This window comes from Netta rufina (assembly GCF_964035555.1).
Source record: "Netta rufina genome assembly, chromosome: 8".
In the NCBI taxonomy this organism is placed as follows: domain Eukaryota; kingdom Metazoa; phylum Chordata; class Aves; order Anseriformes; family Anatidae; genus Netta; species Netta rufina.
This window is the reverse complement of record NC_140131.1, coordinates 11,354,829-11,377,635: the sequence shown is the minus strand read 5'-3', so window position 1 is coordinate 11,377,635 and position 22,807 is coordinate 11,354,829. Positions and strand designations below refer to the sequence as shown.

Below are 22,807 nucleotides of genomic sequence, written 5' to 3'. Positions count from 1 at the left end.
AGCTGCTCACACTGAACAGAGGAGGATTGTTGTGTGTTTTTTTTCCAGATGTGCAGAAGCTGATGGCGTGTGGATTGGACAAACCTCCAAAAGATGAGAGTAGATCTGGAGAGGATACTCTGAGACCTGTCCCTGCAGAGCGAGGCAGGGCTGAGCCTGAGGAAGGGGATGCTGCAGTGCCGTTACCCACCCTCAGCATAACGCCAGCGCATGGTACTGCCCTCACAACTACACCCGGCTAACATTAGGGCAAGGCCTTTCCTTGGCTATTCCCAAGCACCCCAGTTCCTGCTGGTGGGCAGGTTGGGTAGCAGGAATAATGCCCCACTGCAGCCTGTCAGCTCCTGCCTGGCAGTCAGCATAGTCAGGATCAGGACAAGGGGCACAGCAAAACCTCAGCCAACTTTCATGCTGTTTATGGGAGAGTGAAGGAGAGCAACATGAGCCAAGTGAGCATGGCCCAAGGCTGGCTCCTTGTGGACCGGGAGGCTGCAGGCTTATAGAGGCTACTAGGAATGGCAGTCACTGGTTTGCACAGGAAAGTCAGCAACTATCGCATTATGATCCAGGCTGGCACTACCAGCAGCGCATTGCCTTAGGGAGCAGGGCACAGGTGGTGTCTTGGTGTGTGGCATTTGGGTGATCAGCCCCTGGTGTAGTCAGCCAGGTCTGCACTGGGGTTGGCGGGTTGTGCTGCTGCAGGAGGTGGTGACGGTGGTGACAGGTCACAGCTGCCCAGGAAGGACATCAGTGTGGCCGAGGCACTGTGCTGAGTGGTTGGGTGCTGGCTGGGGGAAACGGCACAGGGGTTTGCATGGTGAGAAGCTTGTAAAACCAATACCTGCCTGTGGATGCTGCTGTAGGAGCCATGACCTTGCAGGCCAGGAATGAGGAGCCCGTCGAAGGCCTTTGTCTCAGGATTCTTTCTCTTGCAGAAGTGAGCCGTGACACTGGAGAACAGGGTGGCCCCTCACGGAGAGATGTCCACATCTCCTTCTGTCGCCAGAACTCACAAAATGAGCTTGGCGAGTGTCGCAGATTTCGCTGCCCCATTTATATCTACAGCTGCTCTCTGGAGTTGTTACGGGAGCAGCTTGTCAGCCCACGGACACATCGTCCTCCCCGGGACATCTTTTTCAGGTAATGCCAACCATACTTGGCTCCTAGACAGAGGGCAGAGCTGCATCCCTTGTCAGGAGTGCCCCTGACAAGAGGCTGGCTCTAGCCCTGCCTTCTTCTTTTGGCTTGGCTTATCTACCTTAGAGCAGCCACTGCCTGTGCATGTGTTATGGCTCTGCTTTACTGGCGCCAGAGCCATTTACAGTCTAAAACATGCTTTACAGGTGCTGAAGGCTTCTGTGGCTCCTTTTTTCCCAGGTCCCAGTCTCTGGAGCGTCCTCCTGCTGCTGCTTGGTTAGACCACAAGCATAAGGAGCTGGTGAGTTACTGCACGCTGCTGCAGGAACACTCCCACCAGTGCTACGTGAAAGGTGAGGAGTAGCATGATGGGGTTTGAGGCAGCGTTGGGACTGGGCCCTGGGTCTCCTTTAAGAAAGCAATGTTGTATTTTTCCTGTGATGTTACCCCGAGGAAAAAGGGAGATGTTGTGGGACAGCTCTCTCACCAGGAAGGATTTAAAGATGCCTCAGTGTATTCCATGTAGGCCTTGCACAGGCTGTTCCTGGATCTGTGCAGTGCTGTGGTGGTGGGATTCCTTCTTGGGCTTCTTCTCTCACCTTCAGGGTGAGAGGTCCCTAGGCCACTCTTGGCATGGCCAAAGCCAGGCTAACGCACAGTGTTAGACGTCCTGACTGAGTCTTGTCTCCCAGCACTGGCTGCATTGACAGCAGCTCTGTGCTGGCACTTGGTGAAAGCCTGGTCTTTGCTCCCCAGAATGTGCCTATTGCATGATTCTCATGGCCTCACATCTGTGCAGTAGGCTCAAGAGCTGTGTTTGATCCATAGGGCTGTTCAAGAGCCTTCAGCAGTCACACAGCATCAGTTCCCAGGACCTGCTCACAGCCATGGACTACTGCGAGGAGCTGCTCCAGGAGATCGACATCACCAACTTCCTGCTGACAGTGTGCAGCCACGTCCGCTCCTTCCGAGAGAGCCACCAACACTTCCGTATGCACCCCAAGACGGCCAGTTTCCAAGTGGGCAGCGTAGAACAAGAGGAGGAGCAGAGCTCTAGGGAGCGGGGTGTCTTGGTCTCTGAATCCAGGTAGGGGCCCGCCTTGGTCTTGCTTGTGTTCTGAATGCTGGGCTGGGACAGATCAAGAGTCTGCTGCTGCTTCTAGGAAGGGTGTCATAGGGCAGGTGTTAAGAGACGTGTGTAGGGAAAGATATTTCCACTGGAATATGCACCTAGTATGGTGTCTACCAGGACCTTCTTGTTTTTATGATCTCTGGTGACATGCATCTTCTACCTGTCTCTTGTAGTCTTATCTCGTAAGTCCCAACTGGCCTGGGCTGAAGGGCAGTTTGTCTGCAAGTAACACTCTCAGATATGTTGTTTCTGGAGCATGTGTCTCCTGCTGCCTGACTCATTAGAGATTTGCTGTTGACTCTGGTGAACAGGACAGGTGACATCAAGCTTTACCATTTGATCATAAACGTCTGTCCTGCTAGGATATTTCTGAGTTTTGTGTTGCCTCTGGAAACCTAAGGAGGGAGAAATACTCTGCCTCACTATGCTGTGTGCTGAAGAAACATTCTAAGTTCTCCATCCTCTGTTTGCTCTTGGCTATCCTTGGTTCCTTCATGTGAGTTCACTAGAATTTGTTGGGAATCCCCAACCCTATTTCTCCTCATGTTGTCAGTCAGCGAGATGAGGCTGTTTTTGAAGAATACTCAGTGTTTGGATAGTGCAGTCACTTCGTCAAGTGCAATTTTCACAGAGAGAAGCTGTGGGAACTTTTCTTGGTTTATAAAATACACAATCTGAGTTGGGACTGGTGATTTATAATAAACATTTCTGAAGGATGTATCTGCCATCTGTATTACTACTTTGGGCACCTGGCAGTACTCCGACCAACCTTCATTGCACTCCCCAGATCACTTTCTCTGAGTTGTAGGGACTGATTCTGTCACAGAGCCGATGTGTGTGCGTGGGCCTGAGCTTTGTGCTCTCTGTGCTGCCAAGACATCAGGAATGCTGGCGTGGCAATATTTGCTGTGAAACGCCTTGAACTGGGTTTTGGGAATTCACACTGCTCCAGGCTGATCTTATACTCGGCCACTTGTCTCTGTTCCCCAGGGAGGGGATAGTGTGCTGCAGAGTAAGTGACCACAGGACTGGTGTGGTTAGGCTGCCTCTGGCCTCGCTTCAGACAGCCTGGGCGCTTATCTGGGTTCGTGGGTGGGAGGAGGGCTTCTTGGGCTGCACGGGTGGGGACTGTGGGGACATACAAGTCACCTTGTGTTTACACAGATGAGATGTGAGGAACTGTGAGGTGGGATGCTTGCTGGGTAGATAATACATATAACTACTGCTTCTTGACTCACCTGTCTGACCTGTCTGCAATCCTTTCAGTGCGGAAATGGAGGACTACAGTGAGCAGGACTCCCATAATGTTGCTAGCCCTACAGAAGAGCCGAAGAGCAGTGTGGGCACCAGTTGCTGTTCAGAGTTTCCCCTTTCACTGCTTGAAATTGGACAGCCCTGCCAGGCACACCCTGACCTGCATAAAATTATCCAGGTGAGGAACATGGGAGCTTGGTTTGGCTCCCACAGGACAGTGAAGTGAAATGTCTGCCTCATGTTTGGGATTTCTGTTTTAGGAAAAATTCCTGGAAATTGGAAGTTTACATTTCAAGCCAGTGCCATCAAATCCTCACTATTTCTTCTACTGCCCACCGTCAGCCAAGAAGGAGGTAGGCATGGTGCTGCCCTGGCAGGCACCCAGTCTTTGTGGAGCAAAGTAGCTTTACTTGTCATCAGATCTGGATTTTGGGCTGGTGGACTCCTGGGCAGACTGAGCCCTTGGAGGGCATCAACAGCCTGCTTCGCTGCCTGGCACGGTTCTAGTACCTGCCCTTCTCCTCTCCCCCCAGGAAGAGGCATCCCGGGATCAGACAGACAGGAAAGGCAGTGAGGAAATGGAGGGATCAGAGGCAGAACTGGCAGGTGAAGAAGGTAAAACTTGCTTGGTCTGTCCTGGAGAAGAAGATATCTCACTGTGGTTATGTCTGTCAGAGCTTGGCTGTGTCTGGTGGGGTCTGTTTGCTAACAGGGATCCTGTGTCAACAGGAGCTGTGTCTGGGTGCTGCATTGCCACAGAGAGTGACCCAGAGCTGGAGGTGGAGTACCGTGAGAAGCTGGAGCATGAGTTCCCCGACACAGATTCCCTCTCAGATTCCAACACAGTGAACCAGGATGATGACTCCTTCAGCGTGCTGGGAGGGGACTCGCTCAACGAGCAAGAGTTCCTGGAGCAGGAGATGCCCCCGCTCTTTGTGCACCTCACCTGCTCCGTGAAGCTGCGCAGCCAGCACAGCTCCATGCCTGTGCAATCCCTACCAACCTGTCTAGGTAAGCACAAGCCTTGCTGTGAAGTTACAGGGCAGCAGGGCATCTGTGGAGTCCCAGCTGGGGGAGCACCCCTGGAATAAAATAAACGTGCTGTGTCCTGAACAGCACTCTCGATGGACTAGCCCTCCCTGTACTGGAGCCCCCACGGTCTCCTAGCATCAGAGAGAGACATTCTCACCAGGTCTCCCACTTGCTGTGGGTTTAATTATGGAATTACCATGGAGGATGGTGATGTTCTTGGGCCTGTCCAGGTGTGGGACAATAGCCACCTCTTGCAATCTCTCTACTTACCAGCAGGCTGTGTGTGTGTGCAAGCAGAGCTGTTTGTTGTATGATGTCCTTCATCTGGGATCTCTTCTCAGGGGAAGTTCTGGGCTGTCTGGAAAGCTGCCAGGGCTTGAACACGATTGATCTGGGGGACCTCTGTGTGACACTGGACATCTTTGTGCTGACGCTACCCCTGGAGATAGAAGTTGTGAATACAGACATTCTCCACAACAGGTGGGTGGGGAGAGGCCCAGCCTTTACCCATCCTCTGCCTGCCCTTCCCAGCAAGACAGTTTCAGGTCCTCTCTCTGTACTGAGGCTGGGAATTATCTTCCTCACAGGGCCTGCCACAGCCCTTAGAAAACTAAGGTTTTTCCAGGATAGGCTCACCTTTTAGAGGGATCCTTTCTTTTTCCTCTGGAGACTGTCTGTTTATCCTCTTTGGCTCAGAAGCTGATGCTCAGCCCGCTCTCTCTCCTGTGGCAGATGCACCTCAGAGAGCAGCGTGTCCTTCACCCGCTCTCCTGGGCAGCCATCCTCTTTCCGGTCAGATGAGGATATCATGCACAACTTGGACCGGCTCCCGTCCACAGGAGATGAGAGGTATGGTGCTGCAGCTTTCTGTGGGCTCCTTTTGCTGCGCTGTGGTGGCTGCATGAATGAGAACAACTGATAGATTATTCTTGTGCTATTCCCTAGGCACCCTGCACTTTCCAACCTCCCTGGAGTGCACAGGCAGGCGATTGAAGCCACTATGAATGAGGTGAGGCAGCCTTGCCCGTTGCTTGCTTCTAACTGGAGCAATTTGCCACAGCACACAGTTGCTGCTCCACGCTTCCTAGCCTGCTCCAGGCTGTAGCCTCTGTCAACCGAAGTGACTTTGCTTGTATCACACAGGCTGTTGGCCTTGTGCTGCCCAAAAATGTGTAAAATCCTTACTCCAGTTGGGGTGGGACAGGGGGGCCTCTCTTCCAGAACCCTTTTCTTAGGTACAGTAAGAAAGAAATTAATAATGATGGGACTTGGGTGAAAACTGGGGCAGCCTTGCAGCTGGAGGTGACTTAGGTTGCTCTGTGTCCCTGCTCTGCTCAGATTCGCTGGCTTCTGGACGATGAGATCGTGTCTGCGCTGCGCCACTCGCAGGTCATCAGCACCTCCATCCTGCACCGGGTGGCCACCCACATCTACAACTCCAAGGGGCGGCCCAGCTGCCACAGCGAGGTGGTGCTGCTCCAGTTCGTCTTTGGACCCGAGCACTCGCTGGAGAAGTTCAAGGAGGTAAAGAGGGGGCCCTGAGGCAGCGTCCTACCCGTAGTTAGCGGGATGCTTATTCTTCCCTGTGTTGCAGGAGTTCAGAAGAATGGCTCTACCAGGCTACGTGCTGAATGCAGAAGGCAGTGACTACCACTACATCTCCATCAGCCGCCTGCACTCCAGACAGGCAGCCCCAAACCCAGCAGGGACACCGTGTGTGCAGCAGCAAACTGGAGGGAGCACCAGGACAGCCCTGGGCCAGGCGGGCCGGGAGGGGAGCAGTGAGGCAGAGGCAGAGAGCTCTGCGCTGCACCATGCAAGCTGTGCCCTCCCAGAAGAAGCCCAGGGTCTCTGGGGGTGGCCAGAGAGTGAGATGCGCGTTGTGCCAGAAGCTGGAAACCCTGTAGGTGGAGGCAGCCACGTGCAGGATGAGGTGAGGGACACTAAGGTGGTCTGGTGGTGGGACGGTGTGGGACCTTCTGCTAACTGAAGGTAGAGGGATGCAGGAGGGTGATGTGCAGGGGTGTGGTTGGATTTTGTGCCTGTTTTTCTGGTCATTTTTTGCGACTTTGGCTTGTGTGCAGGTCCCAGGAGAAGCACTGAGCCTTGAGCAGAGCAGAGCACCTGGCCATGACTCCCTGGAGGAGACAGCTCTGGAGACAACCATACAGTCCCTGCCATCCTCGTCTTCTGAAAAGGGCAACAGTGAGAAATCACCGTTAGTGACACCATCTGCAGCAAGCCTAGTTGAGTCTGTAACACAGGGCAGGGAAGGTAGGAGCTGCAAATGTGGGCAGGGTGTACCTCAGCCTTGGAAGTTTTTAAGGGAAGGGCCCAATTTTGGCTGTAGTGCATGAAACACATCTGTTATTCCTGTTCCAGTCCCCAAACACCAGAATCAGCACTCAGAGCTACTCGTCTCCCCTTCCCTTGCCAGGGTGCAGACAATTTGCTGTTTAATGTTACCTGGGGTAGTCTGTGCTGCTGCACTGATAGCCGTAATGACATGAAATTCCTGGTGTTACCAGTGATGGCTGCCTGAGGCCTGTACCCAGCACTGCCTGCCCATAGCACTTCTCTAATATGTGGAGCATGTGAAGGGGCTTAGCGGGTGCTTTCATCAGCTCCTCTTCCCTTTGCAGGCTCCAGCAAGCAGCGTCCCAGCCGCGTGCAGAGCCTTGTGTCAAGCCAGGGCAGCATGGACTCCGACCACCTGGGTGAGTTCGGTGCTGACAGCAGCAGCGTGCAGCCAGGCGCTGACAGTGAGGCGGTAGCAGAGGGCATGGGGCTGTGTGTCTGGGCTGGGCTGAGCCCTGAGGACAGGGCTTGGGAATGGCTTTAACCTCCCAGAGCTTGCAGCCTGGGACTGAAGTGAGGATGCGTTGCAGGTTACGATGGGGGGAGCAGTGACTCGGAGTACGAGGAGGCGTTAATGAGTGACCAGGAACCCAGGTGTCCCCTCATGCCGGACTTCTGGCTCATCATAAAAATTGAGCAGGACCGAGTGGAAGTCTATTACCACACACGGTAAGGAGGGTCCTGCTGTCTGGCCTCATTGTTGCTCGCTCATCTTTGTGGGCAGGATCTCCTTCCTGCCCTGTGTGGGTGGGGAGCTGCAGGACTAGACTGGTGCTCTGTGTGGGGAAAGCCACCATCCTTTCTGCACACACAGATGGGCACTGTCCAGGTGCCCTACTGATGCCTCTCTCCCCTTCCCTGTAAAGCAGCCTGAGCGTGGAGAAGGCAGCAGAGACAGAAGAAGAGCAGCCAGGGGAGTGCCAGAGTCTCAACCAGATGGTGGTGAAGAAGATCAGTGAAATCTGCAGGGTTGTCAATCAGGTAACAAATTGCAGAGGACAGGGGTAGAGCTGCCAGTCATTAGATGGCTTAGATGAGAAGGGACCTCTGGAGTTTGGCTGGTCCAGGCCCAGCTCTGAGCAGGGCGTGGGAGCCAGTTCAGCAGGTGGAGTCCCAGCTTGGGGGTCAAAGGAAAAGGGACTCTGTCTGGCCCTAGGCCTTCCCCGTTGCTGTCTTGTGTGGCTGTGGAAACAATAGGACTTGTCTTTTCTCATCTGTTGCAGCGCTTGCTGCTGCAAGACCTGCACGACAGCCACGTATGCAACTCGTTGCTGGTGGCAGAGAGCGAGGAGGACATTTGGAAGAGTGAAACTCCCTACAGGCAGCGTGTCTTGCCCACAGATGGTACGAATACTCCTTTTGGCTCTGCCTCAGCAGCAGTGCAGCTGACTTAAAAACAAAAAACAAACAAAAACAAACAAAAAAAACACCATTGTGTGATGGCCCCAAGGACGTGCTATTTTCTTTGCAGATTACTCAGTAGAGGAGAGCTACCAGCCCCGGGACTACCTGGCTGCCACCATGCAGTTCATGCCGGGGCACTTTGCTTGTGACGTGGTGTGGAGCACGCTCATCCACGTGCATTCACGCCTCAAGATGGGCCCCAACATGGGGGTCTCGCGAGGTGTGTACAGCCCGGGTTCCTCCTCGCTTTGTGTGTCAGGAGTCTGGCTTCTGGCTGGACTGGCACGACAGGAGGGGGTGTGGGGTAGCTAACATCCCACGTTGCTCACAGCTATCCAGGCGCTTCGGTCGGTGCTCAACGCCTTCTCTGTGGTGAACAGGAAGAATATGTTTGTCTACCAGGAGCGTGCCACTAAATCTGTCTTCTACCTCAGGTAAGAGTCAGCTTGACGTGTTGGTGTAACCCTGCCCTGCTACATATTGCACCAGGCGGAGAGCTCTTTGGGGCAGGAAGTGTCTACCCAGCCTCAGGGACCCTGCTGTGACCCAGGCAGCAAATGTCTGGTTTCTGATGAATCAGAGTCATGCCAAACCAGACCCCTGCTGCTCTTCCTGCACTAAATCTTTACCTGGAAGGAAAAGTGTTGTTATGTGAGGGAAACAGACCCATTTTTGTACAAGCTCTGTGCTGTAAGGACTGATTCCTGGGAAGTCCTCAGGGGGGAGAGTAAGGAGGATGTATATCTTCTGGTATGATGCTGCCATTCTTGGGAAGGGAGGCTGACGTGTCTTCCTCCTATATTCAGGCTGACTGAAACCACGTACAGCGGGAAGGTGTGGGAAGCAGAGAGCACCGGTAATCCAGCATCTCGCTCCCTGGCACTGACACGCAGTCAGGAGCCCATCTACACTGAGGATCTAACAGTGAGTGCTGCTCTGTGGGACTGCACGTGGGTTTTGGTCACAGAGTGCGTGTGTAGAGTAGAGGAGGATGGGTGTTTGGGGAAAAGGGGAAACTTGGTAGTTCCAGCTACCTGGATTTTATGTAGGGTAAAACTTATATTGCGGATGTGTGTGTGGGGGGGGGGGGGGGGGGGGGGCAGCAGTAGGGGCCTCTGCCTGACCTTGCTGACAGATGCTGACAGATATGGCTGGTACTGGTTCTGGGATTCACATGGGAACTGCTTTCATGCATCTGTTTTTTTTTTGTTTGTTTGTTTGTTTGTTTTGCCTTTCCAGGGCTCTCGTTCCTCTCTGGACACAGCCTCGTGCCGTAGTGTGGACTCTGCTCGTCCAGTGGGACAGGTAGACAGGCACATCCAGCTGATGGTCCATGGAGTTGCCCCAGCAGGTAAGCATTACAAAACCAGGCAGCAGATAAACTGTACTGCTGCAAAGCAGAGGAATGAAGCTCTGGTCCTTGCCCTCTTTGCTTGAAGAACAAAGAGAGAACATTCCTCCGGAGCAAGCTGCTCTTCCTTAGACCGTTCTGCCTGGGTGGAAATGTGAGGAAAGTACCCAGTGCCCATGATGAGACCTCTTGCAGACCAGGTGGCTTATGCCAGCTTTCCTTGTGCAGAAGTACATTTGTCTTTGCTTTGTCAGTAGCCTTTTGTGTTCAAGAACAGGTGGAAAATGATGTTTGAAGAAGTTGATGGTGGGGAAAGATAAGTTCCCTGTGAGAGGTGTTTGTGAGGGTGGTACAATCTGGACAGGTAGAGGGAAGTGGCTGTGGTCATTACTGGATGAAGTGAAAAAGTTGTTTGTGCCTCTGCTTCCTTGTTAGGGCCTGAGATCACAGATGAGTTGGTGAAAGTGCTGCGCAGGCGCCTGGATGAGGCCACCCTGGATATCATCACTGTGATGCTGGTGCGGAACTGCAAGTTGACCCCGGCAGATGTTGAGGTACCTACCAGGATAACAGCTCTGCTCATCCTGTCGCACATCACTCTTTTCCTTCTTTTTGACCCATCTCAGCCCTTCTCTGCCCCAGGGCGGAGAAGGCCAGGGCAGTCTGCTGCACCCCATCCCAGCTCCAGTGGTTGCTTAGTCTGGCATTCACAGACATACACACTGTGTGAGTGCCAGGGTAGTTGGTGGGATCACCCCTGCTGGGGTTCCCAGCATGGCAGGGCCTCCCTGTGAATACACATGGAACATTAGCCCCATGTCTGTCTCAGGGTGCTGTCTGAGCTCTGCACACTGTGCTCTCCCTTTGTGCACCCAGCTGGTGTCATTCAGATGCATATCAATGCCCCAGGGCATCCTGCTAGACTCAGCTGAGCTTTAAAGCCTTCTTTCTGCAGTTTATCCAGCCCCCTGGGACACCACCCACAGAAGTCCTGCAGTTTGTGCTGCCACCTTCAGCTCTACCTTGGCTGCATGCAGTGGCCTACTACCTGCGCCAGAACCTGCTCATCTTCCTGCACACCCCAAAGTACACGGACAGCAACGTGGAGCACCACTTCAAGGTGAGGAGAGTGACTGTCTGCCCAGCTTCCACCTGCTGCTGGGGGGTGCTTGCTGGGGCAGCTCAGCTGCTGTGTTCCCAGCTCTGCCGTGTGTTGTTAGGGAGGAATTGACACTGAATAGTAAAGTCTGGAGGAGTTGTGCAGGGCAGCAAGCAGATCCTGTGTGGCTTGGTGTAAACCCGGACAGGCCTCGCTTTGTCTCAAGTGGTCGCTTGCTGTGCAAAACGTAGCAGCCATAAAGCTCATGCTTTATGAGCTTTAGTCTTCTCCCAGGAGCATAAGAAGAGACCTACTTGAAAAGTTGAGCTTGGTTCATTGCACAGCCAAGCTCTAAAGACTGAAACATCGGGGTTAATAAAAGTTTGGGAGCAGCTACCCACTCCTTCAGCATGGCCATAGCAAGAATAGAAGGTGAGGCCAGATGTGCAGTGCCTTGTAACACTGCATAGAGCTGTAGGAGGGTCCTTCTGCCAAACAGTTGCCAAGACTCCACTGGTAAGTGGTTTTTAAGTAGGTATGGACTGCCTGCTACATACTGGGGAATGAGCTCTGCACATGTGGACCTCTGCTTCCAGTCAGTGGAGGTTCTCTCGTCTCTCACTTTTTTCTTTCTTGCGCCCCTCAGCACTACTTCAACCACAGTGGCAGTGTCCCTGACCAGGATCTCTACCTGTACAACAAGCCGGGTGGCCAAGGCACTGGTGGCAAAGGTACTGTGCTCAACTCTTTTTTTTTTTTTTTTTTTTTTTTTTTTTTGAAGGAGGGTATGGGGCTGTGCATTGGGGAGCGACTTCCCATGTTGGAGAGCTCTGAATGACTGAGGAGGGCCAGTGTCAGAGCAGTGGCTAAGGGATGTGCAGGGCATGTGCCTGGGAGACTGCAGAACTGCATGGATGGTAGAACGGAGCTAAGGAGTCCCCCAGAGCAACTTGCTAAGCTTGGCTTGTGGGTGTAGGAAGCAGCTCTAGATTGCAGCTGCTGTGGGGCAAGACAGAGCCTGGGGCACAGCTGTAGGGGCAATGCCTTTGCTCTTTCCTGTGGACTGCTGGAGGAAGGATTGGATAGGGCTAATCCTGCAGCACGCTGTTGTGTCGTGTTGTGCCAAGGCCATGTGGTCTGTTACCTGGCCATCGTGAGTCTTGTTGTGTCCCTTGTGCACAGTCTGAATGTTCTTCTGTTGTGTAGGTACCATGTCGGACCTTGTGCAGCACCTCTTTCCACTCTCCCACTTCCAAGGTAGCACCTCTGGCTCCAAGTACTACTCTAGTTTCCCCTCTCATGCAGATCCCTGGTCCCTCTGGTCCCTGCTGTTCTTGTTCCCCTTGTGCTGTGGCTTCAGCTCTGACTCCTCTGTGTGTCTGTGTGTGTGTCCTTCCAGCTGAGTCGCCTTTTTCTTGCTGGCTGGGTAAATGAGCAAACAGAATAAATGAGCAAACAGAACAAATGAGCAAACAACCTGCTTGCAGGCAGTGAGCTTCAAAGTTCTACAACCCGTTTCCCCACAGGCCTAAATGGCCATCTCATCTCTGAGAAGGACAGGGATTGTAGTCTTCCAGTTGCAGTCCCAAGCCTCAGGGCGTAGCACCATCATGCTCCCTGCGTGTGGGCTGGGGGCTGCCTTGCACACTGAAGGGCCGGAGTGACCGGGCACCTCTAGGCGTGTACTTTGTCCTTCAGGGAGCCTGGGTTGGAGGGGGCTTGGAGAGCCCTTCATAGCTGGGAGCTTGCAGGTCACTTGCACCCCAACATCTTCACAGGGCGCGATGGATGAATGCGTAGCCAAGCTCCAAGGCTCTGGGCCGGAAGGTTTTTGGCAGCCCTCGCCAACTTACCTCTTCCCATAGCTACACAGCTCAGGCTGTGTCCACCCTGTCGGGGCTGTTTCTTACCTGTTGCATTTCTGCTTCTCCGTGCTCCTGTGACAGAACTGGCAGCCTTGTTCCCTGCTGGCAGGGCAGCAGCAGCCGTCGGCTCTGCCCCAAGGGACTGAGCCTGCTGCGGTGCTTGGCGCTTGCTTGGCAAACCAGCTCCTCTCGGGAGCACGTGCAAACGAGCATCTGCTCCTGTGGCTGCTGACCTGGCCCGCTTGAAAGCACTGCTGTGGGTCCCCCATTTCTGGAACACGTGTCCCTAGCATGAAGAGGACATGGGACGTTGTGCTCAGCTGTTATCTCCTTGCTTCAGGTGGACTGAAGCAGAGTGGAGCTCCAGGAAGGGCTGTGGTCTGGAGGCCTGCCAGAGACTTACTGACACCTAAATCCCAGAGAGCTGCCCTGCTGCAGCAAGAGGCCACGTGAGGCAGGAGGGTCTTGAGCGAGGCTCCAAAGGGGGATGAGACTGGGTGAAGTCCTGGTTTCCTCTTGCTTTGATATTTAGGAAATGATACATTTCTCCGTTGTTTGCTGGATAAAGGGTTGTTCCTGTGCCTGGCTAGGGGAGAGAGATGTCAGTCTGGTGCAGAGCACCTATGAGATAAGGCAGCTTCTGTATTCTTCTGCCAATGCCTTGTAGATTAAGATTTCCTCAGCGTGAATGCAGGGATGCTGCACTCTTGCCTGAATGCCCAGCTCCCTCTTTTGGGAGCAGCGCTCTCCATCTCAGTGCCCTCTCCCTTGCGCCTGGCATGTCTTGGAGGAAAGGGTGCTGAGGAGTTTACACTTCTCTAGGCAGGATGGAAGCCAGGTTGTTCGGCTGGTTAGATGTGGGCACAGGCTGCTAGGGCTGTGACAACACCCACCCTGCACACCCTGCCATCCACGCCTCGGGGCAGCTTTGCCATCCAGTCACCCGAGTGCTGGCTCAATTGGCTGGGGGGCTTTGGACCTTACAGCTCCATCCCCGCTGCTGTTCCCCTGGTGTCCTGGCCAGGAGATGGGCTGCAGGGGGTGAGCTCCTGGTTTGTTTTGTCCCCCAGCTGTGCTGATGTGTGGGGAAGGCACCCTGTCTGTAGGCATGTGCAGTGGGAAGCAGGCCCTGAGCGTAACCTGCAACAAGGTGTTGCCTGTAGTGTTGCTCTGCAGGGAGTCAGTGTCCTGTGAGCCCAGAGGGGGCTGTTGGAGAATATCTGGGCTCTGTCTGTACTCTGTCCCTTGGGAGGACAGGGATGGTGAGCCCCATCCCAGAGGGATGCAGGAGGGAGATTCTCAGGGTGATGGGGACACCCAGTGCCAAGCAGCGTGCTTCTTGCCCTGCCTCCTGATGAACACAGCTAGTTACCTCTCCCCTGGCTGCTTCCCTTCCCGTGGGCTCTGCCTGCCGTGTGCACCCGTGGCACTGTGAAACCCGAGTGATCAGAGGACAATCCCAAGCCCTGATGGGCAGGCGTGGGGTGGCCACCGTGCCCCTTAGGGTGACAGGGGCTGTCTGGGGCTCTCCCCACAGGGATCGCGTGCATTGCCCTCACGTTTGTGGATGAGAACGGCAGCCCCACGGTGCTGCCCCACGGGGAGAGGCCCGACCACCTGAGGACAGCTGCTTCCTCACCCATCGTGGGCCTGCTGCAGGAAGCTGACTTCGAAAGTCTCACTGCTGTTAGCAAGCACCAGCCTGAGGCCGGCACCCTGCCTTCAGGTAGGCAGTGAAAATTGCTGATTCTCTGCTGCCTCTGCATCCCCTGGGGCGCCTCCGAAGGTTGGGGGTGCAGAACTATACAGGGCTACCCTCTTCCCAGCAGAGCCCTGCGTGCTGGTGCGCCTGGACATCTGGGAGAAGGGCAACATCAGCCTGCTGCAGCTGTCGGAGAAGCTGCGCGGGGCCCTGCGCCACGCTCTCTGCGACGCCGTCATGGAGTTCCTGGTGCTGCCCGCCCCACTCTGCCTGGAGGCCGCCTGCCCCCTGGCTGCCACTGACGTGGAGGAGCTGAGCTCTGCAGGTGAGAGTGGGATGGGATGGGACGGGCACCCTGAGCCCCCCACCAACCTTTTTTGTCCTCCCTGTGGGAGCTCAGCTTGTGCTGGGAGGGGATTTGGGCCGGGGAGGGAAGAATCCACTGTCCCCTCTGCCAGCTGTGCTGTGTGATGTCCCAGGGGAGAAGCAACGTAAAAACAGGGTTGGAAGAGATCTTTAGAGGTTGATCTCTGCTCCAGAAGACCGAATTAACTTTGCCAGGTGTTGCTGAGGGCTCACTCCCTTCTCTCCATCTGGCCAGCCATGGTGGTGTACAGAAGCCATGGGCACGTGGATGTCACAGTGGGGGGCTCTGAGGCATCTCATTTGCTCTGTCTCCACAGGAGGCCTAAGGAGGACCATGTCAGAGACCAAGGGCCTGGCCATGAGTACCAGTGGGACTGGCAAGAGCTGCCCTCCACCCTTGCAGTTCACATCTGCCCCTTCAGCCAGCCCTGGGGAGCCAGTGACACCCACAAGCAAGCTGGGCCGCCGCAGCTTCTGGGATATGCTGGTAACACTGCTGAGGGACTGGTGGGGAGCAGGGCCCGCAGGGCCTCACGGTGGTGTTAGGCCAGGAGGGAGAGAAGGGAGGGATCTGGCTGGGGTAGGGAGGCCAGGCTCGGCAACCCGGGTGTTTGAGATCAGGGCAACAGCTGGGCTGTGGATATGCAGAGTCTTAACCCTGCACCGCTTCTTCCTAGAGCAAGGCAGAGTCCTCAGAGCTGGGCAGCCCCAAGACTACTGATGACATTGTGCTGGAGAGGCCAGAAGAGGCTCGCACAAGGCGGCGACACAAGACGGAGAACGTCAAGCAGCACTTGAGCCAGGATCGGGCCACAGCCACAGCTGAGCTGGAACAGGCACAGAGGTGAGCATGGGCTGTGGCCAGGCAGCTGGGGTGTCGCTGCGCAGAGCTCCCCGGCCTGACATCCCCCTGGCTCTTTGTGCAGCTCAACCCTCTGTACAACATCCCCTTTCCTTGAAGTGTCTCCCTTATGCAGCCAGCTAGGGGAGCTGCCTTCCACACACAAAGCTGTGATCTGTATTGCTGCTGGGAGCACAGCTGGCTCTCCCTGCCAGAGGTCCCTTCCCCATACAACACCTATGGCTGCAGACCCAGGGGGACAAAACTCAAGCACTATAGCAGCCCAAAAAGGGGATTCCCTGGGCTCTGCTCTGGAGCTGGGAGGGAACCATTGCACCTTTTTGCCTTTGTTGGTCTTGATTTTGATCTTGTATAATGATGCTGCTCTTCCCTCTTCCCAGGCGCCGAGCCTGCCAGTTGGAAGAAGGGGATGTGGGCACCATGCACCCGCTTTTCAGTCAAACCTGCCAGCAGTGGATGGCATTCATGAACCAACTGGGTATGTATCTCAGGCCACAGCAGCTGTGGAAATGATGGAGCTCCCAGATGTAGCAGGGAGGAAGGATCTGAGCCTCTGAAACACTCTGGGACTGAGAAGCTGCATGGAAAACCCCCACCCATGCAAGGAGGGAGAGGAGGAGGCAGGTAGCAAAGTGGAAGAGGGATGCCCTTCAGATGGCTGGATCTGGGTCTTTGTGGCTGCTCTGTTGCTGCTCTCTGAATACTGCGCACTCCAGCATTTGTCCTCACACCTTACGCTGGCAAGGCAGAGCTGTCCACCTCATCAGAGAGATGAGGAATAAGGCAGGAAATAAGGAATGTATGGAGGAATGAAGTGCCAGGCTCAGGGCATGTGGAAATTTTGTTCCAGGCTTGACTTCAGGCCGGAACCTGAAACAGGGATGATTTCAGCTTTTATCTTTTTTGTATTCGTTGTTCTACAGCTCTGCCTCTGCTTCAGGAGAGGCAGGAACTTGGCCTGCCCTGGGCAGCAGCCCTGCAGTGGGGCCCCCTTGGCCTTCTGCACTGCCAAGGACAGGGCTTGGGAGTCCTGGCTGAGTCCAATAGTGCTTCTCCCCCACAGGGTGCCCGTCCGTGCAGCAGTGCTCAGCAGAGATTGTGTCCCGCTTCCTCCTGTCCTCCATTCTGGTGGAAGTGGTGAACCTGGTCACTGCCCTGGCAAGCGACACCACCGTCAAGGTGTTTGAAAAGATCAGGTGAGTTACGTGGCTCACGGGGGCTGTTCTGCACCAGCAGTAGCCCATCAGCTGTGCCAGCCTCTGCTCCCATGGCTCTGTTTGTCACACACCTTTGGTGCTCTTCCCTGCAGCTGCCATGGGAGCACTGCCTTCCTGCCCTATAAACCCGGCCAGAGTGCCAGTCCTCGCCCCGCAGCCGTCAGACACTTCATCCTGCTGGGGCGCAACTTCCACCAGTGGCGCTGCAGCACGGAGCAGGGTGAGCAGGCTCCATGGGGTTGTGTGCTGGGGACTTTTGGGGTGGGAGATGTATGGGCAGGGTGCCTCTCCTTGCTGGGACGGGCTGCCTGTGCCCAGAGGTGGGCAGTGAGGTGTCTGTTGTCAGCTGCTGGGATCTTATTCTCAGATTTGCTTTTAACTGCCTATTTCAAGGGGTATCTCAGGGGGAGGTATGCAGGGAAAAATATGAAGAACTGGGCAAATAGGATTGAGATGAAAATCGTGGGGCCTGGGAGGTCTTTGGTTGGACATGATGAAGCAGAGCCAGGGTGAGCTGAGTGATCACACAGGGTTATCACAGCAACGTAAGTAATAAAGGTAAAAGTGAACAAAGGCCCCAAGAGGGGAGGCTTTGGGTTGTGATGAGGAAAATACCAACGCTGTTGCTCAGGGTCTTGGTTAGATGATGTGTGGACTCTGTTCAGATGTCTTCTGGGAGTGATGAGCTGAGCAGTAAGTACCATGGCACAACATCCTGCTGTCCTGGGATGGACTGGTACTGAGGGTGACAGCTCTGGGTACTGAGGGTGACATCTCTGGCTTCTTCCAGCTCACAAAGGGCTCCAGCGCTTCGAGGCCATGGAATTCAGCTCAGCAGAGAGAGGCTCTGACCCAAGCCTCGCTGGACGAGACCTGGCACCCCGGCAGAGGTTTCTCTTCATGGAGATTATTGACAAAAAGGTAGCCATGATGCCTGTGTGATACTGCCTGCTGAAAGCCAGCCTTTTCCCAGCTGGCCCAGGGCTAGAAAGAGGAACAGTGCTGCTGTGGGCAACCAGCCTGCCCCAGGCAGGAGCCCTGTGCCACAAGCAGAGCAGTGGTTCCCTGCAGCTGTCCCTGGCTCCTGCTGTCCCACTGTGGATTGCAGTTGCCTGTTGCCCACAGCAGGGCCCAAATCAGCCATGGCACTTGTGCTGCCAGTTCAACACTCTCTGCTGTGGCTGTTAATGGGGTGGTGTAAATGGGTGGCTGTCACTATTCCTGTCCCAGCCTCACCATCTGAAGCCACCTGGAGCTGCAGCAAGTCCCTCCCAAAGCACCTGGAGCAGCCTGTGTCACTGTGCAGGACTGAGCAGATCTTTCACCCTTCCTCCCTCTCTTCTCTCTCCAGCTGACACTTTACACCTACAACTGGTCCCCAGACCTGGGAGCCAACTTGAACTGCTCACTCATTCGCCTGCTGCAGTGGCAGAACGCCCGGTCGCACATCGTGCACTGCCTCATCAGCCAGAAGCTGGGACTCTTCCACCACCACTGCTTCATGGACACGCCGTGGCATGAGGACAGCAAGCAGGTAGGGCACCCTGCCCGGCAGGGCACTCCTTTCCCCATCTGCAGGGGCCTTGGCAGCTCTGGGGTCTGAGGAGGTTTACAGACACTTCTGTGCTTTTGTGCACCAGTTGGAAGGCATCCCCAGGAGCTTGCATGCCCAACTGATGACAGAAACTGGGTTTACTCTGTTCTTGTGAGTCTTTGCTCCGAGGCTGGCAGTAAGGAGGCTTTCATGGCTGTGTCTCCTTGCTTAGGAGCCAAATCCTTTCCTGAACTCCACTCTGGAGGTGGATGCACTGATCCGGAGCCCCACTCCCCCACCCAGCAAGGACCAAGGCCGGCTGAGCAGCTCCGCACGCAGCCTGCCACCTCTGCACTTCCATCCCGATGTGGTGCCCTTCGACGAAGCTCTGCGGGATGTTACCACTGTCAAACACATACCCCATGGGCCCGAGCTGGGACCTTTTGACCCCGTGTCTTGGCATGGGGCCCAGTTCCTGGAAATCAAGAGCATGGAGAGGAAAGGTAAAGCAAGAGGCGTGCTGTCACTGGAGTCTAACTGCCTCTTCCCACCCCTGCTCCTGGAAAAGGAGCTCAGAAGGAGCAAACTGGAAGTTCTGGCAGAGGAGGCAGTTCTGAGCTATTCCTTTGGGGTAATGGGATGGGTTGTGGCCTGTGTAAGTAGAGTGGGGAGGATGGGAGTGATATGCAGTGACAGTATTTGGGGATGTAGCTTGATACAGCTATGGCTGCTCTCTTTCCTCCAGAGCTGGAGAAGCAGATGAAGATTGAGAATCTCTTTGTGACCTGGCAGCAGAGATCAGCGCAGTCCAACATGCCGATCAGTGTGAGTGCAGCTCAGGCAGGCAGCAAAGTGAGCCCAAAAAGGAGCAGCGGAGCTCGGAGTGGGCTGTGTACCGGGGGTGGTATCTGGCCGTGGAGCAGTGTGTTCTGCTTGAACTTCTGGGTCTGCTGGGCTCTAGTGCTGGGATTTTCAAATGGGGCTTTGCTGCCCAGCACTGGAAGAACTGTAAAAGCAGGGTGGTTGCCTAGAAAGTTTGATCCCCACTTGAGCAGCACGGTAATGTTACAGACAGCTTGTTCCTGGTCTTGATGAGTTATGTGTGTTTGTAATGTTTGTAACTGTGTTCCTCTTGTGCTATGCAGCTGGCAGACCTGGAGACCCTGAAGCAGTCCTCACGCCTTGTTCACTACTGTGCTACCCCTTTGCTCTTCGACCCAGCCTTCCGGCAGCAGATCCAGACTGACCAGCAGGGCAAGGTAGAGGGGAAGGTGAGTGCCAGAAAGGGACAGTGGGTTTGATTTTATGCACTGGAAAAAAGAGGATGGCTTTGCAGTCTTTTTTCCAAGATAGCTCAGAGGAGAGCTGACCCCTGCATTACAGGATGAATTTGCACCCTTGGCCCAGGGCTTTCACCATGGTGAAGACAGAGACTGAGAAAATCATTGGGTCATCAAAGCCTTTTTCCTGCTGTTGTACCATCCCTAGGAAGACTTGGCTACCCAGGGAATCCAGGGGCGAGTCTAGCAAAGCCAGCTGTCTGGCTCTAACCTGTTGGGGAAACAAAACTTCCCCCTGTGCATTCAGCAGCCAGACTTGGTAGAACTTGCCTGGACCCAGCAAATAGCTGGAACAATTGAAAGCAAGCTGCCTGAATCCTGAGCAGGTTGCAGCCTGATAGAGTCTAAGCAGTGCAGATCCTGTACTGGCCATTCATGGTCTGTATGTGTGAGAAGGGAAGAAAAAGCTGTTGTAATTTATCTAAATGTCAAGAGGATTCTGACAGGGTCTTTAAGCAGAGGTTGCTACAGAAATTGAGCACTCAAAAGAGAAAAGAAAAGTATTACCCCAATGAAATCTTAACTTTGTGTTTGGAACAGAGCAAAGTGAAAATTGGCTATTTGATTTGAAGAGCCTGGCAGCAGGGGTTTCAAGGTTGTGTATTGGGTTCTGTATCTGCAGATAAGTTATCGCAGCACATATGAGATGCCAAGCTCGGAGATGCTGTGTAGCACTTCAGATTGCTCCGAACAGAAGGGCTGAAAGGAACTCGCCCTTGAGAAGCCTGTGAAATGAGGGGTATTTTGGAGCTGGGACCTGGTTCCCAGGAAAGCAGAGCACAATGTGGGAAGAAACTTTAATTCCTCCTATATTGCACACTAACTGCAGAGCCTGTGTGAGCAGAGTAGACAGCCCAGTGGGTTTCTGCAATTCGTGGACAGTTTGATACAAAAGGCAAACCAATTAGAATACATCAGAAAATTGTGTTATTGTGGATGATATTCTAATATTTTTCTAAAATACTAGTGGATGAATGTCTTTGTTTGGACAAGTGAGACACCAGGCATCTTGTGGCTAAGGCACTGAACTAGAGCAACTCGGAGAAGGTTAGAGAGAAGCTGGAGAGACTCTAGGTAAAGAGACCTACTTCTGGGGCAGGTGGATGAAAGGGCAGATAGAAATATGTGAGAGAGCCACAGGCTCAAAGGAGGGAGATCAAGAAAAGAAACTTCAGTGTCTCATAGCACAAAGACAAGTAGTATTCAAATACATCAAAAGGGGAACTTAAAATGGTTAAAAGGAAACATTATTCATACTGTGTTACTGAACTAGAAGTAACACAGTAAGAAAAACCCGAGATGTCACCAGGATTCATAAAAGAATTGGACTGTTACATGGCAGCAGAAGCTGAGGCACCACAGAGCTCTGTGTGAACCAGCTGAGAGTGAAGCAGGACTTTGCGTAAGCCATTCTGCGGGGGGAGATGTGAATTATCTATCCCCTTCTGCCAGTGCACCTCTTCTGGCAGTCGGTTGCAGTGCTGTTAGGTCAGGCAGGGGCTGGGTAAGCCTTGGATCTTGTGTTCCAGCACGTGCAGTGTCAGCTGTTAGTGCTCTCTGGCAGCGGGAAATCTGCCCTCTGCTCAGCCAGCACAGCTGGTGGTTTCCCAGCGAGCGTCCCCTCGCACAGCAGTCACAGCAGCTCTCCTCAGGAAATTATTTTTCTCTCCCAGAAGCGCCACCGCTCAAATGACTCCACAGCTTCAGGGAGAGACCGCAGCCACAGCTGTGACTCGGCGGAAGGACTGCCCTGCAAGCTGAAGGAGGAGCCCTGGCTGCAGGAGATGTGCAACGCCTTCTTGCAGCAATACATCCAGTACCTGCAGAGCATGGGCTTCATCCTGGTCCAGGTGCGGCCACCGTCACCCACCACTCGCAGGTCAGTGATGTTCTGGGAGAGCTGTTGGTGGAGAAGGGCTGACCCAGAGCCGTGCCCTGGGTTGGCACAACTGGAGGGGTCGGTTCCCCTGCTCAAGGCTCTCTCTTGTCACTTCCAGTAGCACAAGTCGGATCCGAGCTCTGGCAGCAATGGGTGTGGAGGGGAGAGGATCCTTTTCCTACACAAAGCCAAAAGCAGAGGGGAGTCCCAAGGTGAGTGCTTGTGCTGCTAGAGAAGTGGAACTGGGATGGAAGTCAGGCTGTGGAGTGGGGCACTTATGGTTGGCTTTTGAATCAGTTTCTCATGGAAGGGAGGTGTGAGAGTAGAGAGGGGACTGAAGCAGGAAAAGAATCCACCTAGACCAGAACCGTCTTTGGGATGGTGGGCCAGGTGAGACCTCCTTCCCTTCCTGCCTGTCTTCCTGCAGCTCTCAGAAACCCTTCCTGAGACTGGGTGGAACCAGGGCAAATCTCAAGAGGACAGTAACAGCTTGAAGGTGCAGCAGGACAACTTGATGGCAGGAGATGCTGCCTTCTTGTGTGCATAGCTAGCCAGGAAAGGGATTGGCTACCTGCTGTCTTTTTTCACTATCAAATGAGAATGTTAGGGGCTAGTCTAAGTTGAAAGGAAGTGTTTCTTCATTCATCAGGTGGCACTGGTTTTGTGAACGTTAAGAGCTTATATGGGTTAAAGAGAGAATAGGTAAGTACCTGGAAGAGGAATCCATCAAAATTGCTAGGTAGGCAGAATCCACCTGTGGGTCAGGAAACCCAGGGAGAATGGAAGCACAGCATTTGCCGACCCTATTGTCACCCTTTCCTGGTACCTGCTTTTGGGGTATGCTTGGGGGCCCAAGTTGGTACAGGACTGGGCAAGACAACACCTTGCAGTTAAAACAAGGAGAGAGCAATCCACGGGAACAGCTTAGTGCAGGGGCAAGTGATTTTTCTGGCAGCAAAGCTCTAAATCCCAGTTGGATGCCTCTGATAACTGCTGTGTGAGGCAGATGTGATAACCTGGTGAGTGCTCAGCAGGGAGAGGTGGGAGTGAGGCTCTGTGGGCAGCATCACCCCTCAGCTCACAGAGCCTTCAAACTGGAGACCTCCCCAGTGTAGGCAGGAGGTGAAGGGAGCAGCATCTCAAGGGCCGCTTATTAGCTTTGTTAGAATTCTTCTCATAGTCAGCTCTGTCATGCCTCCAGTGAGGTTGGTTGATGAGGTTCCTCTGTTTCCACCTCTGCCACAGAACCTCATGGCAGCCCTGCGCCCTGGTGTG

The 22,807-nt window shown here is 54.2% G+C and overlaps 1 protein-coding gene across 7 annotated transcripts in view; it reads left to right on the top strand.

Moving 5' to 3' along the window:
• The window catches only part of SZT2 (SZT2 subunit of KICSTOR complex), a 55,818-nt gene that overhangs the window by 24,203 nt on the left and 8,808 nt on the right, over nucleotides 1-22,807 (top strand). For 2 of the 7 annotated variants that reach the window (XM_084291038.1, XM_084291035.1), the window contains exons 25-63: nucleotides 49-213; nucleotides 936-1,140; nucleotides 1,378-1,490; nucleotides 1,966-2,224; nucleotides 3,536-3,701; nucleotides 3,784-3,876; nucleotides 4,057-4,138; nucleotides 4,253-4,534; nucleotides 4,897-5,035; nucleotides 5,288-5,404; nucleotides 5,501-5,564; nucleotides 5,894-6,079; nucleotides 6,150-6,488; nucleotides 6,640-6,829; nucleotides 7,198-7,272; nucleotides 7,444-7,582; nucleotides 7,783-7,894; nucleotides 8,137-8,257; nucleotides 8,385-8,537; nucleotides 8,649-8,751; nucleotides 9,124-9,241; nucleotides 9,557-9,668; nucleotides 10,104-10,222; nucleotides 10,624-10,788; nucleotides 11,414-11,498; nucleotides 14,170-14,358; nucleotides 14,462-14,659; nucleotides 15,018-15,187; nucleotides 15,378-15,544; nucleotides 15,943-16,040; nucleotides 16,626-16,758; nucleotides 16,872-16,999; nucleotides 17,570-17,700; nucleotides 18,131-18,313; nucleotides 18,546-18,816; nucleotides 19,059-19,138; nucleotides 19,459-19,584; nucleotides 21,327-21,532; nucleotides 21,651-21,744. In XM_084291038.1, the coding sequence (XP_084147164.1) occupies nucleotides 49-213; nucleotides 936-1,140; nucleotides 1,378-1,490; nucleotides 1,966-2,224; nucleotides 3,536-3,701; nucleotides 3,784-3,876; nucleotides 4,057-4,138; nucleotides 4,253-4,534; nucleotides 4,897-5,035; nucleotides 5,288-5,404; nucleotides 5,501-5,564; nucleotides 5,894-6,079; nucleotides 6,150-6,488; nucleotides 6,640-6,829; nucleotides 7,198-7,272; nucleotides 7,444-7,582; nucleotides 7,783-7,894; nucleotides 8,137-8,257; nucleotides 8,385-8,537; nucleotides 8,649-8,751; nucleotides 9,124-9,241; nucleotides 9,557-9,668; nucleotides 10,104-10,222; nucleotides 10,624-10,788; nucleotides 11,414-11,498; nucleotides 14,170-14,358; nucleotides 14,462-14,659; nucleotides 15,018-15,187; nucleotides 15,378-15,544; nucleotides 15,943-16,040; nucleotides 16,626-16,758; nucleotides 16,872-16,999; nucleotides 17,570-17,700; nucleotides 18,131-18,313; nucleotides 18,546-18,816; nucleotides 19,059-19,138; nucleotides 19,459-19,584; nucleotides 21,327-21,532; nucleotides 21,651-21,744 (5,876 nt within the window). Of the gene's footprint in view, nucleotides 1-48; nucleotides 214-935; nucleotides 1,141-1,377; nucleotides 1,491-1,965; nucleotides 2,225-3,535; nucleotides 3,702-3,783; nucleotides 3,877-4,056; nucleotides 4,139-4,252; nucleotides 4,535-4,896; nucleotides 5,036-5,287; nucleotides 5,405-5,500; nucleotides 5,565-5,893; nucleotides 6,080-6,149; nucleotides 6,489-6,639; nucleotides 6,830-7,197; nucleotides 7,273-7,443; nucleotides 7,583-7,779; nucleotides 7,895-8,136; nucleotides 8,258-8,384; nucleotides 8,538-8,648; nucleotides 8,752-9,123; nucleotides 9,242-9,556; nucleotides 9,669-10,103; nucleotides 10,223-10,623; nucleotides 10,789-11,413; nucleotides 11,499-14,169; nucleotides 14,359-14,458; nucleotides 14,660-15,017; nucleotides 15,188-15,377; nucleotides 15,545-15,942; nucleotides 16,041-16,625; nucleotides 16,759-16,871; nucleotides 17,000-17,569; nucleotides 17,701-18,130; nucleotides 18,314-18,545; nucleotides 18,817-19,058; nucleotides 19,139-19,458; nucleotides 19,585-21,326; nucleotides 21,533-21,650; nucleotides 21,745-22,807 lie in introns of all 7 variants that reach the window. The other 5 variants (XM_084291037.1, XM_084291033.1, XM_084291036.1 and 2 more) reach the window with 3 other exon arrangements.